This window comes from Thermomyces dupontii (assembly GCF_041956625.1).
Source record: "Thermomyces dupontii strain NRRL 2155 unplaced genomic scaffold VTN31scaffold_11, whole genome shotgun sequence".
NCBI classification, from domain to species: Eukaryota; Fungi; Ascomycota; class Eurotiomycetes; order Eurotiales; family Trichocomaceae; genus Thermomyces; species Thermomyces dupontii.
In genome coordinates this window covers 48,119-64,555 of record NW_027192317.1, presented here as the reverse complement: position 1 = coordinate 64,555, position 16,437 = coordinate 48,119, and the positions used below count along the sequence as shown (strand labels likewise).

Sequence of the window (16,437 nt, the reverse complement as noted above, 5' to 3'; positions counted from 1 at the left end):
CATTGGAAAATAACGGTCTCAATTCGTATCTGCCATGGGAACACAGTTCCGGGGTGGCTCACTGAGGGTACATAAACGCTCGGCCACCCTGCGCCGTGGAGCCACGACGATCGCGGCGAGACATGACGCAGACTGGCTTCGAGTCTCGAGAGTTCATCGCAGCGACAGCCTACGCAGGTATCGTCAGTTTAGATCACATCAGTTGTACACCTGACACCTACAAAGGAGTGGGTATTATGGCAGAACCAGAAGTATATACCATCGACGGTTTTCTTCACCGCCAGCACCCCAATTGCCGCTTCACAGTGGCTGCTTTTCACTCCTGGATGTCCTGGACACCTTAATCAGCTGCTTGGGACACCGGAGAAAGCCTGGATCACCTACCCATGAAATCTTTCTCGATGACTCTCTTGAGCACTTCCTCTTCCATGACAGGCTCGTTTGTTGCGCCTCCGCTAGTGCGATAGATGCGGCTGGCACAGGTAGCCGCGGCAGACGTTGTGATGATGTGCTCGCCGGTCCCGGAGGTCACCGTCGCAACGCTGACTTGATCAGGATCATCCGGATCCACGGGAATGACGGCGGTTCCGATGCCCACTAACGCTGCCGGTCCAATGCGGCCACGGCTTTTCATGCCTATGCCTCCAGACGAGGAACCGGCCGCGATGCGACCCTGGCAGTCAACCGCAATCGCGCCAACTGTGTCTGTGATGTTGTCACTGTCTTCATTTCCTGTATCATGTGCTTGTCGTTCGTCGGAATTCTTGGGGCACGGAGGCTCAGGATTCAGAGCATCATCGAGCCGCGATGGGTCCTTCCAGGAAGGGCCAGGAAGTGTATCTGTTTGTTCTACTTCCCTGAGACAAGAACAGTCCACCCGCTGGGCATTTTCAGACGTCACCTTGCTGTCTGCCTCAGCCGTAGTGACCGATTTAGATGGCTCGGATTCGGCAGAGTCCACCCGTAGTGATGCTACCCGGGCACGGACATCATCATCACTGGATTCTACGTCTCCAAAGTGGCTTGAATCTTCTTGTTCTTTCTGCCGAAGCACATCGAGTTCGTGTCTCCAGCGAAGCCACCGAGCTCTGGCGGGCTGGGAAATCAAATAGTCGTCTTTCACGAGGGACACACCTCGGTCATATGCAAACTCGGCGGCTCCGAGACCGACCAGGAGATTGGGAGGTGTCCGACGCAAAGAAAGGTGTTCCTTTTGGTACTCAAGCACGGCCCTCGCCGCGGAGATGGGGTTCTTGACGTCTTGAACAAGCATCAGCCTGTGGTTCGAGTTGATTTTAATACTTGGTAGCTTACTAGGGCATGCTCCCACTGCTCCGCTGCGGCCCAAATGATCAACAATGGTTGCGTCACATTCCACCTTTCCATCGATCGTCAGGTTGCTGCCGAAGCCGGCATTGGTGATCTCTCGGTCTTCCATCAGCCTCAAAGCCATTTCGACCGCGTCCACGGCCGATGCACCGCTTTTCAAAAGGGCCATGGCAACCTTTGCCGCACTGTCATCGTTAGGGCTGGCCAAATACATGAATTCTCAGTAACCAGCTTACTCATTACAGGTTTCCAGATGCGCTCTTTGGTTCTGAGGACTGTGGTATCCAGCACCAGCATGGACATAGATGGCACACAGATCACCGCCATTTCTGGCACCTGCCGATGTCGTAGTTGGTGGCAGCGACCACTCCTCACTGGAGGTATCCGGTGTGGTAGAGGGTGACCAACTTGCCATTGCAGATGACGCACTCTGTTGAAAGCTATCAAGACGGAGTTAGCGAGGGAGATTGGAGCCACGAAAGGGCAGAGATGTGAGCAGAGCACCCGGCGAACGGTGCGATTTGGCTCCTAAATACTGGATTCTTTCTCGGCAGACCTACCGTAGCAGTGGCACCGTTATGTCTGTCGTTTCACTGGAGCACATGCTAATCCGGAAGCTTCTCCAGGGGGTTGCTGGAGAGATTGCAGTTGATTGTGATCAAGCTAGGACATGCCATAAGAATAACGGTCAGGTCATAAAGCCTCTCGGCAGACAATGGCTGATACAGAGGCTGCTAATGATACCCATTGGGCTCAGACATGCAGAGCTCTCCAGCATCTGGACAGGCGATGAGTCCTCCATCAGGCGGAGAGGCACAGGTCAGGACCAGCGGGGAAGGAGTGCACCCAGAGGCTCCTTCCCTAGAACCCGTCTTGAGCACATGCAGTGATGCACTTTCAGTTCAGGGAAGGAGCAGGTACAAAGTCGTTTCAGATCACATGGGCAACAGAGCCCTGAACCCTGAAGCATGTCAATTTCTGTTCTTTTGTCTCAGTTTGGGCTTTTCTAGATGAGGCCTGAAACGCCCCCTTTTGCAGTTCTCCAGTTCTGAACTTCTGATAGAGAGTGATTACATAAGCATTTACGTGGCTTGGCATTCGGTCCTCCCTTGCCTGGCGCCTGGAGGTCAGGCGAGGGACAACGGCCGGAAGTGACGTCCCCGCCCTGTCGCTTCTGCCATACTATCTAGGCTGCCTCGAATAGCTCTCCTGGCAATTGGCGGGACTGTGACCCTGGACAGTCTGATCCGCGCCTATCCGCCTGCTTTTTGAAAGCGTTCGCCGGAAAGGCGCACCAGGTATCACCATGACCTCGCAAACGCCTGCCGTTGTCATGGACAAGTATGCAACATCCTATGGCCTGTGGTAGTGGACGGAAAGTTGCTAATATTGGTTTTCTATAGCGGCACCGGATATTCGAAGATTGGTGCGAAAGAACAACGAACGCAACGACTAGAGTGCTCGGTTCACTGACATGTGGCATAGGTTTCGCGGGGAATGACTCTCCTTCATTCGTGTTTCCGACAGCCATCGCGACAAAAGCTACCAGTGGCGGAGGGGGCTCGAGCTCTGGACGGCCCCCGGTCGCGAATAAGCCTTCTTTCCTGAGCACCGGTGGCGGCTCGTCTGGGCATCTTTCGGCAAAGCGAGGAACCGAGGATCTCGACTTCTTCATCGGCGACGAGGCGCTTGCGGCAGCCAATGGACCGGGATATGGCTTGCATTACCCGATCCGACATGGTCAGATTGAGAATTGGGATCACATGGAGCGGTTCTGGTCCAACTCCATTTTCAAGTATCTGCGAGTTGAGCCGGAAGACCATTACTTTCTCCTGACGGAGCCTGTACGTGGATGCTTTGGGCGGCAACGAATGATTCGATGATTACTAATGTCGCAATCGTAGCCTCTGAATCCGCCAGAAAATCGAGAGATGACGGCCGAGATCATGTTTGAGTCGTTCAATTGCGCGGGTCTATATATCGCGGTGCAAGCGGTTCTGGCGCTGGCGGCGTCGTGGACATCGTCGAAGGTCACCGATCGGTCCCTTACTGGCACGGTCATTGACTCAGGCGACGGTGTCACTCACGTCATCCCCGTCGCGGAGGGCTACGTCATTGGATCCTCGATCAAGAGTATACCCATTGCGGGCCGAGACATCACGTACTTTGTGCAGAGCCTGCTCCGCGACCGCGGGGAGGCGGATAGCAGCTTGAAAACGGCGGAGCGGATCAAGGAGGAATTCTGCTACGTGTGCCCAGATATCGTCAAGGAGTTTGCGCGGTACGACAAGGAGCCGGACCGCTTCCTGAAGCACACCGTCACCCTCCCTAACGGGAAGACCGTGACCGTCGACGTCGGCTACGAGCGGTTCCTGGCGCCGGAGATCTTCTTCAACCCGGAGATCTATTCCTCGGACTTTCTGACGCCACTGCCGAACGTGGTGGACGGGGTCATCCAGTCGTCGCCCATCGACGTGCGAAGAGGTCTGTACAAGAACATTGTCCTCTCCGGCGGGTCGACGTTGTACAAGGACTTTGGCCGGCGTCTGCAGCGCGACATCCGACATCTCGTCGACGCGCGCATCCGGGCGTCGGAAGCCCGCAGTGGTGGCGCGCGCAGCGGCGGCCTGGAGGTGCAGGTCGTGACGCATAAGCGCCAGCGACACGGTCCCTGGTTCGGCGGTAGCTTGCTGGGCCAGACGCCCGAGTTCCGCAGTTACTGCCACACCAAGGCGGAATACGACGAGATTGGGCCCAGCATTGTCCGGCGGTTCGCGCTGCTGGGCGGGCCGGGAAGTAGCTAGACGGAGAGCAAAGATAGCAGATGAAGATGAACGAGTTTCTTTTTTTTTTTTCTAGATGCGTATTGTACATAAAGTCTAGTTTTGAATGTCAAGTCATGCATCATCACAACCTGAAGAAGTAATATGTACACATGCCACCATCAAGTAGTATGTAGTAGTCCTGCTACTGTTGGGTATCTGCCGTATTACTCTGTATCAACCACCCTATTCAGCACCGCAACACCCTCAACATGCCCCGTTTGAGGAAAGAAATCAAACCCACGAATACTCTCAATCTCATAGCGCACGCCGTCCCGGCCCTGGACCAAGACGCCCACATCACGGGCCTGGGTATGCACGTTGCAGCTGATATACACGACCCTCCGCGGACCGTACGCCAGCAGCTGCCGCAAAAAGTCCTCGCTGCAACCTTTGCGCGGCGGGTCAATGACCAGCAAGGTCTCGTCAGCGGGGAACGGCACGTCCTTGAAGAGCGTCGCTGCATCGGCGGCGGCGAAGCGCGCGGCGGAGCGGGGCAGGTTGTTCGCCGCGGCGTTGTCGCGGGCGGCGGCGATGGACTCGGGCGCGATGTCGATGCCGAGGGAGGATTCGAAGACGTTGGAGAGGGTCACGGTGAAGAGGCCGGAGCCGGAATAGGCGTCGAGGAGGTATTTGATGGGCTTCTTTTCGTCTGACGCTGCGGGTCCCGTCCGACACCGTTGGCGGATGTAATCCGTGAAGCCGGAAAGGATGGAGTTGTTGTTCTGGAAGAAGGCGCCCGCTTTGTTGCGGAAGATAAAGTCGTCGACGTACTCCACGGTGACGCCGTTGTGGTCCGTCACACACCGCTTTTCCTCGATGTAGTTCGGAAACTCGGTGCGGATGACGTCGTCGTCATCTTTGCGGTTCTTGTCCTGGCTCGTGTCTGACTTGGCCACCCGCGTCGTCGACTCCCGGAGAAGGACCGTCGCACCACGCTTGTAGTTTTGGAGATTTTCGGCCACGCGCCGACGCTCCTGCTGAAGACCCCGTCGCAAAATGTCCGTCCCCAACGGGCAGTCTTCAATGTCCAGGACTGCCCGTCGGTTCTTCATGTTAAAACCGAAGGGCGGGATCTTGCGCTCGCCGTCCTCTCCTTTCAGCGGATTGGGGAAGTGTGGCGTCAGCTTCGTCCGGTATCCATATTGCCGCGGCGAAGGGAACGTGTCTTCAATCGCGGGGATGAGCTCCGGAATCAGGCCGGAGAAGTTAGCGTACGCCTTCTTGACAACCCGCTTCTTGTGCTTGAGCTGATCCTCGTAGGACATCATCTGCAGCTGGCAGCCGGAGCATTGGGCAAAATACGGGCATTTGATCCGGCTGTCATCGCGCTGCGGTCCGGGCTCAATCACGCTGAGAAAATCGGTGATGCTGTAGTTTCTTTGCAGGACATGCCGGACAACCTTGACGCGGGCCTTGTCGCCGGGCACCGTGAAGGGCACAACGTAGACATGATCCCCGTTTTCAGACAATGCCAGCCCGTCTCCCGTGGAGGAGATATCCGAAACCGTCACGTCGATCTCGGCAAATGGTTCTGGCAGCGCCGGCTTTGCGACTTCCTCTTGATCGGCTGTCTGCGGTTGGTCTTTGGTCTTTGCATGGTCTCGGAGCAATTTCTCCACGTCCAGCGCCAGCACGTCCTCAGCCTCCTCCGCGGACCAAACCTTCTTTTCCGGCTTCTGCTTCTTGCTTTTCTTGTTATCGTTTTGTTTTCGAGCCATTGGCTTTGGCATTGTGGCGATTGCTCTGGAGTGATGATGATAAAAGTCCGCGAGGGGGGAATAGGCCCCGCGCCGGCAAGCCTGGGGAACGCAGGATCGCAGAGATCGGGAGAGCAAGGACCTCACTGCCAGTGACATCGACTGCAGTCTGCAATCCAACCGTCCACCGATTGAGCAGCGCGACTCAAACGATTTTGGATCTTGATTTTCTTCAGTCATGGAATTAGGTCTACGTTAATTGGACGATCTTCACTTACCATCTAAGGCTTAGTTCCAAAGCTGTTTACTGTACGCTAAACTATTAATGGTTAGTATTATTAGGGAGAACAATTTGCTCTCCGGCCAAAACTCGATCGAGACAAAAACCTCTGGGATTCATCGGTTGACCCCAGTCCATCGTCTGCTCGGGATCCGGCTCGATTCTGTGTCGGGCCGCTTGCGACCAGACACAATGAACGTGGCACGTCCCGCAAGATGTCTTTTTTGCTCGTTTTCACGAGCGGTCACGACCGGCGCTCAAACCTACCGACGGCCATTTCACCTCTCCGCCGTTCGATTCAACAATGACAAGCCGCAGACTCCGGACAATCCGGAAAAGCCGCAGCTCAAGACATTAAAGGAGCTTACGAAGAACGTCAAGCCCGAGGATTTCAAGCCGTACAGCGAGGAAGAGAAGGCGCGGCTCTCGGAGGAGTACACGGAGGAGCAGATTGCCGCGATTCAGGCGGCTGAGGAAGCCATTGACCCCAAGGATCTGGCCGAGCAGTTTGCGATCCGGAGAGATCCGATGAAATTGCACTACCTCGATGATTTCTCCGCCATTGAGCCGGTGGTGGACAAGCACATCCGCGCACCACAATCGAACTCGGACTACAACGAGCGACTCAAGGACGAAGATGAGTTTGCGGAGGATTTCGCCAAGTTCTTTGCCGAGATGCCTGAGAATGCCACGGCCGCCGATTTTGTCCGCTATGCGGAAAACCTCCGATTGACGGTGGGAAAGGAGGAGAGCGAGCGCAACCCGCATACCGCGCTGGTGCCGCCGCTGTTTGAGGAGGGCGAGTCGCTCAGCAAGGACCCGCCGCCAAAGGGTACTACAACGCGCAAGGAGCAGAAGCGCACCGAGCAGGCGGAGGAAATGACGGATGCGCTGCGCCAATTGCTGCTGTCGACGGGGTACTCGCTGGAGACGATCCGCAGCCTACGTGTCAAGTCGCTGGTGTCGCACTCCGTCGTCAACCAGACGCGACTGGGCAAGGTGCGCCGACAGTACTGCCTGTCGATTGCCGGCAACGGTAATGGCCTGTTGGGCATTGGCGAGGCCAAGTCGGAGGAATCGGGTGACGCGGCGACGCAGTCCAAGTACCGGGCGATCCGCAACATGCAGCCTATTTTGCGGTACGAGAACCGGACAATCTATGGCGATGTCGAGGGCAAGGTAGGCGCGGTGGAATTGAAGCTGATGAACCGGCCACCGGGTAAGTTTCTCTCTCTTTCTCTCTCTCTCTCTTCGTTCGAGGGAATGACGCGATCTAACTAATCGATGCATAGGCTTCGGTCTCCGCTGCCAACATCTCATCTTTGAAATGTGCCGAGCAGCCGGCATTCACGACCTGGCGGCGCGCGTGACACGGTCCCGCAATCCAATGAACACGGTCAAGGCAGCTTACCAGGCGCTGATGAAGCAAAAGGACCCGGAGGAAGTTGCTCGCGCACGGGGGATCAAGCTGGTGGATGTACGGAAAGTGTATTATGCTGGTCGTGTCTAACTCTTACCCTGATCCTGTACATTACTGTATACAGCTCATGTCATGGTCTTTATTTTTATTTTTCTTTCCGTCGTTTGGATGTAATCTTCTTTCTTTCACCCTCGATCATGACTCCCATAATTCCCACCAACCTCCCCGCCTAACAAAACACTACTTGCACCCTCCATCCCCATTCCTCCATCATCGACATCATCCATAAACCCACCCCCATGTCCTCCTCCATTATTCCCCCGATCCGCAGCATCATCATCATTGATAATCTGCTGCTGCAACACAATACTATACACACTCGCCTTCAACAACGTATACACCGTCGCCGTCTTCCGTTCCAATAACCGGAGATTATCCAGCGTGATGGATGTCGGCGGGGAGTCGGCAAGGTCACCTAGAAGGGATGCAAGCTTGTTTTACCCCCCCCAAACACACATCTCTCAGTCACGTTATGTCTCGACTGGTTTGTTAATTTGGGTTGGGAGAAGAATGGGACGTACTCGGTTGACATTATCAAGTAATCGCGTGTATTCATCTAGAACTTGCTGCTCGAGATCGGTGAGAGGGGCGGCGGCGCCTGTGGTTGATGTGCCGCCGAAAACAGGGTTGAGGTTGGAGGGGGGTTCGTCGGGAGGTGTGGTGCTGTAGGGGTCGTGGGTGGCCATTGTTTCGGGATTTTTTTTTTCCTGGAGTAGAGGGACGATGGTTGTTGTCAATTCATTCGGTCGTCTTCGTGAGACTTCAAAGGTTGGTGGAGAGATGAAGGCATGAAAGCTCCAACTCCTGTCAGATGCGGTACGTCATTCAGGTTGAATACAGATACAGTACGAGTACGATACTGTGAGATACAGAGACTAAAGCGCTAAATATTGCCATTAACTGCCAATCAGGTTAGTTACTTTCGTAATGACTGAACAGTACAACCACAACGCCGTCAAGTCGTATGCAGTCAAAGAATCAGAACAATATCATCGAAACCACACAATAATGACAATACATGGACTCATAAAAACACAGATAATCCAGTTCGCCAAAACACCCAGAGCCAAGCAGTAACAAGTCTCAAGCCAAAGCTCGTAAGCAACCGTGCTCAAACATGCCCGAATCAACCATAACGTCAAATCATTCGAATCGATTGTCAGTCTCCATCATGATGCAGCGTCACGCTGTTGAATTCCGAGAATGGATCGGGTCCCTCAGTGCCCGGCGTGGCAAGCCCAGAATCCAAAGGCACTCCCTTGGCCTTGGCCAGGGCCTTGTCGCCGAGTTCAACGCTATTGCTGTCCTTGACATTGCGGAAATTCACCGGGTCAATGCCCCCGTTCGGATTCGGGATCATCGGCGGCTTCATATGCCGGATCAGAGCCCACGACGTCGTCCGGAAGAAGGGATGCGCCTTGACATCCGATGCGCCTGCTCGCGCGCCAAGACGTCGTGTCTCGTCTTTGATCAGAAGCTTCTTAATCAATGACTTGCAGAGACTGTTTCAAGAATCAGAAAATGGACGCAACATGATTGGTGAGAAGTATAATCGTACCTTGAGATTTGCTGCGCACCGGGATGGTCCGGAAACACCACGTCGTTGCGCAGGATGTTGGAAAACGTCGCTGTGCGGTTCTTGCCCTTGAACGGCGTCGTCCCAAAGAGCATCTCGTAGATTAGAATTCCCAGCGTCCACCAGTCCACCGCGCTGGTGTGTCCGCAGCCTTGGATCACTTCAGGCGCAATGTACTCTTCCGTTCCTACAAACGAGTTTGTTCGGAAGTCGGCAATGCACGACTTGGTGTCAATCGCCGGGAGCGACGATGGCCCACTGCCATTCCGGCCAGGAATCATGGTCGGCGCGCCCCCAGGGCCGGACTGCTTCGAAAGGTCAAAGTCCGACAGCATGATATGCCCAGATTGGTGAAGCAGGATGTCTACAAATCAATCAGTTTACGCCCAAAACTTGGTGCCACCAGTAGCACAAGAACTTACTCTCTGGCTTGAGATCCCGGTAGATAAAGCCCATCAGGTGCAAATATTCCAGAGCAGCGACGACTTCGGCCGCATAGAACCGAGCATCGTCCTCGGGGATGCACTTGCCCGGACGAGTCTGTAGCGCACGGAAGAACTCACCGCCGCTGCAATATTCCATGCACAGATAAAGATTATCCTCCGACTGAAACGAGTGGTATAGCGTCACAATAAAAGGATGATTGCTGGTGGCCAGGATTTCCTGCTCAGCCAAGGCCCGCTTGATCTTGTTGCGCTTGATCATCTCGTTCTTGCTCAGCACTATAAATCACATCAGCCTCACATAGACTCTAATTTAATGGCCTGTTCGACGGTAATCTCACCCTTCATGGCATATAATCGGTTCGATTTCTTCTCCCGCACCAGATAGACTTTCCCCACATCGCCTTTCCCAATCAACTTGATCTTATCAAAGCTGCCCGGGCCAACCTCCACGTTGCGCACCTTGATCGAGTTGGAGCTGTACGTCCGGCGAAAACCAGACGTGGCGTTGTTCCGAATCTGGCCGGGGCTCGGAATCTTTCCATCCGGCCCGACTGAAGGCACGGGCAACGACTCGCCGCTGCCATTGCTCTGCTCGGCCAAACCAACCTTGACCTTATCCGTACCTTCCTCGACCAGGGGCTCCTTCCCAAGCTCGGCAGTGCTAGGACGATCGCCCGACTGGCCGTCAGTGAACAGGCCCTGTGCATTGGGCGCGGACGCCACGCGGCGCAGTTTCCGCGCTAGCTCATCCTTGCTCGCCGCGGTCGGCTGATCCGAAGCGGAGATCCCATTGACTTGCAGTTCCGGATTGTCGGGCGGGGACGACGGTAGGGAGTCATCATTGCGGTGTCGCAGGGCCGGGTGACCCTGATGAGCAAAATAGGGATTCGCATTGGCGGTCGGCGATTGACCAACGTCATCTAGCGGATTGCCCTCGCTGGCCACAGTGGTGGAGCGATTGCGGCCAATGGTCGGCAGGAATCGAGATTGCCGGTTATTTGACTTGTCTGCTTTTGCATCCCGCTCGCGCTCTGCACCGCTCGAGCCGGACTGGGACCCAGTGTTGGAAGAACTGTTGATGCGGAAGAAATTCCGGATGCGCGTGGGAAGATGGGTGCTGGTGGGTTCATTGGACGCAGAGTTGTGCTTCTTGGATGGTAGCGAGAGACCGTGGAAATTCCGCTTCTCCGACGCCACTGGCGCATGCGACGAGGTGAACAGCTGCGTCATGGCAGCCAGGCAACGAACGACACAGAGCGATGGAAGAAGAGTCGAGAACAACGCAGGCCGGCCAGCCTGGGCTCAGGGAGATTTAAAGAACGGCCCAGAAGCGGCAGCGAGCGCGGCGGGCGAGGCGAATCGACAGACACGTTGAGAATGTGGCTTGATGTGACAGGAGATACAGTATGCTGTTTGAATCGGAGGGGACTCGGCCGGAATGAAGGTGACGGACGGATTCCAGCTGATCCTAGCCGTCAGCCCGCCGGGATGGCCGGGGAGAAAGAGGGACAGTTTTGGGGGTTAGATTGGCGGAGACGACAATTGATAGAGCTCAGCGGTCTGCAAATGGGCCATACGGCGACAGCATTGATGTGTGAACACTGAACTGAACAGGGACGAGGAACAGGAAAAGGGACGACGGCGGTTGCAGCCGGGGATTCCAAGAATCGCGCGGGTCGAACAGGCGGCTGTGGAGACGCCGCATCAGGAATGCCGGGTGAGTCGTTGACTGGTCCCGGCGCTTAGTCATCGCCCTGCCCAGCATCCTCGCTAGTGCCAGAATAGGTTTAGCGGGCTAAATTGGCGTTCAATTTGGCAGAAAGGAACTTGGCATTCTAGAATTGAGCCGAAATGACACTGACTAATCATAGTGGCGAGGTGGCATCAAAGTTCACCATTTTGATCCAGTTCCTGGCCTTCAGGATTTTGTTCCCAAGACCCCAAAGGCACAAATCTTGAAGTTCCTGCATCAGAGGTTCCAGGTATCGCTGACTCAGGCAGTGTCTTACTAGTACAAAATTGTTCTAGTTTACGGAGTACCAGGCTGTTTTAGCCTAAAACTGCTAGTATGATGATGTAATGTTCACTAGTCCCTTTTAGGAATAGTCGACCAAGCTGCTGGGGCCTTGAACCTTTTGCCAGTTGATCACAAGTCACAATGACCCTGGAGTGGAAAGTAATGGCCACTACCATACCTCCCAATAATACTGTACATAGGTACGCGTGTTGGTCTTGGGGCATGGAAATGAATGGCCTAATGTGGCATGTCTGGCTGCCCCTTCACACTTTCAAGCCAGGCAGACCATTTAGCCTTCAATCGCATTCAAAATATTAACGGCATTTGGCCGTGGGATAGCCTGCTTTCTCACAGCAATGCCAAATTTGCCCTGCTGTTAACAGAGTAAGGTACCTTCTGTGTTCACAGAGAGCTGCATGTTGTTTGTTCATCAAACGCGCTGGAACAGGCCATTGTCCCAGTGATATGCATGTTGCCTGGCCCAATGGCAAAGGATAGTACTCTAGCATCATAAGTATGGAGGAGGGTTGATATTTAAAGAGAGCCATGCCGACGTCAAGAAGCTCAGAGTCATTCTCTCAAATCACTTTACGCGCGGAATCCTGTTTATGTTCCTGCAACCGGACGTTGCTGCTAGGTCGAACCGCAGTAGAGTTCGTCAACTCGAGATACCACTTCTCACCAACCAACTTGGCTTTGCATCTTCGAATCGCCAAAGGATGCAGCAACCAAAAACGAGCCATGATCTATTCCAGAAGATAATAAAACTGGATGGAGAAGAGAACCGGAGGTTCGTCGAGAGCCAGAAAGAAAGGGCAGACCTTCTACGAGACCTCGCATGCGACTACGAAAGTTTCAAGAACGATAACCCACCAAGATTGCCGGGTACATTCGAATGGTTCTTCAGGAATGGTAAGTTCCGCAGATGGAAAAACAGCATCTCCGGTCTCCTCTGGGTCTCTGCTGGCCCTGGCTGTGGGAAATCTGTTCTAACACGGGCGTTGATCGATGAACACCACCTCCTTTCGAATGGTACAAAATCAAGCGTTTGCTACTTCTTCTTCCAGAATGGAGACGAGCGCCGGATGTACGCGGCCAATGCGTTGAGTGCAATCCTCCACCAGCTCTTCTCTCAGGGTTCTACCGCTGGCTTGATCAGTCATGCGATTCCCAGTTACAAGAGGTATGGCAAATGCCTGGCGCAGAACTTTCCCGGGCTTTGGTCCATTCTGATGTTCTGTGCCACTTCCCCGGATTCTGGGAATATTGTGTGCATCCTTGATGGACTCGACGAGTGCCACGAGGACAGTAGGGAGCAGCTTACAGACAAGCTAAAAGATATCCATCGCTGGGGCCGAGTTGTTGGCGCACCGCTGCCGAGACTCAAGTTCCTGATCACCAGTCGTCAACTCATTGGCCTGAGGGCGTCATCCGAAACACGCTTTGCTCCCATTGCGTACGTTCGTTTTCACGGTGATTATGAGGCCGCCCAACTCAGCAATGACATCAACCTCGTCATTGATGCCAGGATAGACGAGAGTGCGCGCCGGTTCAACGAAGACGACCGTCGAAATATCGCTCAGCGTCTGAAGAGCATGAAGCGCCGCACGCACTTGTGGCTTCACCTTGTGCTCGACATCATTGAACACAGTCCAAGTGAATATGCCACGCGGTCGGACGTTGAGACCCTCTTCACTGATCTGCCTTCCGAGATATCAGAAGCATACGAGAAAATCTTGGACAGAAGCCAAATCCCTCTTTATACGGAGGCTCTCCTTGAGATCGTTTTAGCTGCAGCGCGTCCTTTGACTCTCGATGAAGCGAACGTGGCATTGACGTTAGCCTTGGCGAAGAAAGGTTTTATCTTTGATGCCGCGTTGGAAGCGAAAATAGGCCCCAGGGAAAACTTCGAAAGCATCGTGGAAAATCTGTGTGGCTCTTTCATCAGAGTCCGTGACTCCAAGTTGTTACTTGTTCATACCACGGCGAGGGAGTTTTTGACCGGTCGAAATGTGAAGGGCAAATGGCAACGCCGGGTGGATTTGTCAACATCGCACGCAAGAATGCTATTTGTGTGCTTGGACTACCTGTCGTATCCGGACGCTCAGATGCCAGCTGGGGAAATCAGGGCCAAGTTCCCGTTTGCACAGTACTCCGCACAGTACTGGATTGGCCACGCTAAGCACGTCGAGACATGGGAGGATGCGCAGGAAGCCATCTTAGATTTCTTCCTCCGCGAAGAACGAACGTACAGGGTCTGGAGTACTCTTTTCAACCCGGAAAAGCCCTGGGATGAAAATCCACGACAATCTAGAGGGATGCTACCTCCATTGTACTGCGCGACGGTAGCCAGTCTTCAAAACATCTCGGAGCTGCTGTTGGAGGAAGGTGTTGATGTCAATTCAGAAGGCGGAAAGTATGGCACTGCGCTCCAGGCTGCTTCGGCTATGAACCACAGGAGCTGGGTGAGACTGCTGTTGAAGAGAGGTGCCGATCCCAATGCTCGAGGCGGCCTTCACGGCACTGCTCTCCGGGCTTCTTCTTATGGGGGTTTCAAATATGTTACGCAGCTGTTGTTGAAGTATGGGGCGGATGTCAACGCCCAAGGTAGCGGTTTCGGAAACGCTCTCCAGGCTGCTTCTGATGCGGGCAAAGTGGGTGTGATGGAGCTGCTCCTGAATCAGGGTGCTGATCCCAATGTCCAAGGTGGTTATTTCGGCAACGGTCTTCAGGCTGCTTCCTATTGGGCCTCCGAAAAGGTGGTGAAGTTGCTGTTGAAGCAACAAGCAGATGTCAATGCTCAAGGGGGAGAATATGGCAATGCTCTTCAGGCAGCTATTGTGTCCGGCAGCGAGAGGATTATGCATCTGCTGTTAGAGCGAGGCGCCAACATCAATGCACAAGGCGGGTATTTCGGAAACGCTCTCCAGGCTGCTTCTTTTTATGGCCGCAAGGAAGTGGTGCGGCTTTTGCTGAAGAGAGGCGCCGACGTCAATACACAAGGGGGCTATTATGGAAATGCTCTTCAGGCTGCTTGCTACATGGGTCGAGGTGGTACAGCTGCTGATGCAGAGAGGCGCCGATGTCAATGACGCAAGGTGGTCATTATGGCAATGCTCTCCAAGCTGCCATCGTTTCCGGTAACAAGGAGATAGTTCAGTTGCTGTTAGATCGAGGCGCCGACGTCAACGCACAAGGCGGCTATTATGGAACCGCTCTTCAGGCTGCTTCTTATCTTGGTCACATGGTGATAATCCAGATGCTGTTGGAGAGAGGCGCTGATATTGACGCCCAAGGCAGTGGCTACGGCAATGCTCTCGGGGCTGCTTCCGTCAAGGGTCGCAGGCGGGTGGTGCTGCTGCTGTTAGAAAGCGGTGCCGATATCAACGGTCAAGGTGGCGAGCATGGCGGTGCTCTCCAGGTTGCTGCCGCCAGTGGCAGCAAGGAGATGGTGCAGTTGCTGTTGGAGAGAGGAGCAAATATCCATGCACAGACCGGCCGTTATGGAAGTGCTCTGCAGGCTGCTTGCTATAAGGGTCACAAGGAGGTGGTGGAGCTCCTGCTGGGAAGAGGCGCCGATGTCCATGCTCAGGGCGGCAGTTATGGCAATGCTCTTCAGGCCGCTTCTGCCACCGGCCAGTGGGACGTTGTGCAACTGCTGTTGGACATAGGCGTCGATGCCAATGTTTCAGGCGGCTCGTATGGGAATGCTCTCCAGGCCGCTTCTTGCTGGGGTCACTTGAAGGTAATGCAGCTATTGCTAGAACGAGGCGCCGATGTCAATCTCAAAGGTGGCTGTTTTGGCAATGCTCTCCAGGCTGCTTGTTACGGGGGCCACAAGGAGGCGGTGCAGTTGCTGTTGGAACGCGATGCTGACATCAATGCTCAAGGTGGCATGTTTGCCAACGCTCTCCAGACCGCTTCTTGTCAGGCCGACAAGGAAATGGTACAGCTGCTGTTAGAGAAAGGAGCTGATATCAATGTGCAAGGTGGCTATTATGGCACGGCTCTACAGGCTGCCTCTGCTAAAGGTACTTACTAATGAGGGCGTGATACAGCTTCTGTTGGAGAGGGGCGCCAATGTCAATGCTCAAGGTAGCCATTATGGCAGCGCTCCTCAAGCTGCGCATGCCGAGGGCAACACGAAGGTGGTGGACCTGCTGGTACAACATGGCGCCCATGACGTGGGTGTATCCCTATCTCAATAGTGAGAACCTGACAGAGTTGTCAATTGCATTGCGAGATTCGTGGTTATTGATTGATTGTTGGAGAAGACGTATCTGTGTTTCGTTGACGTTGAGATTTATAAACCGCTCAAATGGTTCAACCCGACTCCCTCGTCCCGTGTCTGCCGTCTTGAGTGCTCGGCTAGTCCCTAGGTATGTAAAGTTGTGATTGAATTTACAGCTGAAATGCAGATTACGAGAATCAACCAATAAAACATCTTGGTTGTACCGAACTAGAACTATCCTGGTAACTTAGTTAACTAAGTTTTCTGAAAGTTTTCGAAAATTTCCGAACCCAGAAGTAACTAAGTTACCAGCCCTAAAGTCACAACACGGTTCAGACAAAGTCATATCACAAAGGACAGTGCCAACTCCTTCGTCATAGCTGCTGGTCTTGATGTTATTAGAGTCCAAAATCGATTGTCTATCTCTTTTAGCACTCATGATGTAAATGCTTGATTTTAATCAATGGCTTCATTCATTTGCATTCATGCTATCACTGCTTGCTCTCATATCAACACTGCTTCTCTTGATCCTTCATGTCGGCGTCGCGCCAAAGCC

The 16,437-nt window shown here is 54.0% G+C and overlaps 7 protein-coding genes across 7 annotated transcripts; 3 read left to right on the top strand and 4 right to left on the bottom strand.

Moving 5' to 3' along the window:
* Positions 1 to 58: 58 nt before the first annotated feature.
* On the bottom strand, positions 59 to 1,933 carry VTN31DRAFT_2086 (uncharacterized protein; the record flags this gene model as incomplete). The annotated part of the gene is made up of 6 exons (XM_069402215.1): positions 59 to 169; positions 222 to 331; positions 385 to 1,260; positions 1,315 to 1,514; positions 1,566 to 1,769; positions 1,890 to 1,933. The coding sequence occupies 6 exons, from the start codon at positions 1,931 to 1,933 to the stop codon at positions 59 to 61; spliced, it is 1,545 nt and encodes a 514-aa protein (XP_069257182.1).
* A 702-nt stretch (positions 1,934 to 2,635) lies between these two features.
* VTN31DRAFT_2085 (uncharacterized protein) lies at positions 2,636 to 4,133 on the top strand (the record flags this gene model as incomplete). Its single annotated transcript, XM_069402214.1, has 4 exons — positions 2,636 to 2,670; positions 2,733 to 2,755; positions 2,815 to 3,173; positions 3,234 to 4,133. 4 exons carry the CDS (start codon positions 2,636 to 2,638, stop codon positions 4,131 to 4,133), a joined length of 1,317 nt encoding a protein of 438 aa, XP_069257181.1.
* Positions 4,134 to 4,318: 185 nt separating this feature from the next.
* VTN31DRAFT_2084 (uncharacterized protein) lies at positions 4,319 to 6,010 on the bottom strand (the record flags this gene model as incomplete). Its single annotated transcript, XM_069402213.1, has 1 exon — positions 4,319 to 6,010. One exon carries the CDS (start codon positions 6,008 to 6,010, stop codon positions 4,319 to 4,321), a length of 1,692 nt encoding a protein of 563 aa, XP_069257180.1.
* A 313-nt stretch (positions 6,011 to 6,323) lies between these two features.
* VTN31DRAFT_2083 (mitochondrial 37S ribosomal protein uS5m) lies at positions 6,324 to 7,641 on the top strand (the record flags this gene model as incomplete). The annotated part of the gene is made up of 2 exons (XM_069402212.1): positions 6,324 to 7,350; positions 7,424 to 7,641. 2 exons carry the CDS (start codon positions 6,324 to 6,326, stop codon positions 7,639 to 7,641), a joined length of 1,245 nt encoding a protein of 414 aa, XP_069257179.1.
* Positions 7,642 to 7,736: 95 nt separating this feature from the next.
* VTN31DRAFT_2082 (uncharacterized protein) lies at positions 7,737 to 8,297 on the bottom strand (the record flags this gene model as incomplete). The annotated part of the gene is made up of 2 exons (XM_069402211.1): positions 7,737 to 8,042; positions 8,133 to 8,297. The coding sequence occupies 2 exons, from the start codon at positions 8,295 to 8,297 to the stop codon at positions 7,737 to 7,739; spliced, it is 471 nt and encodes a 156-aa protein (XP_069257178.1).
* Positions 8,298 to 8,770: 473 nt separating this feature from the next.
* On the bottom strand, positions 8,771 to 10,863 carry VTN31DRAFT_2081 (uncharacterized protein; the record flags this gene model as incomplete). The annotated part of the gene is made up of 4 exons (XM_069402210.1): positions 8,771 to 9,113; positions 9,170 to 9,551; positions 9,610 to 9,909; positions 9,972 to 10,863. The coding sequence occupies 4 exons, from the start codon at positions 10,861 to 10,863 to the stop codon at positions 8,771 to 8,773; spliced, it is 1,917 nt and encodes a 638-aa protein (XP_069257177.1).
* Positions 10,864 to 14,894: 4,031 nt separating this feature from the next.
* Positions 14,895 to 15,858, top strand: VTN31DRAFT_2080 (uncharacterized protein; the record flags this gene model as incomplete). The annotated part of the gene is made up of 2 exons (XM_069402209.1): positions 14,895 to 15,681; positions 15,746 to 15,858. 2 exons carry the CDS (start codon positions 14,895 to 14,897, stop codon positions 15,856 to 15,858), a joined length of 900 nt encoding a protein of 299 aa, XP_069257176.1.
* Positions 15,859 to 16,437: the final 579 nt, after the last annotated feature.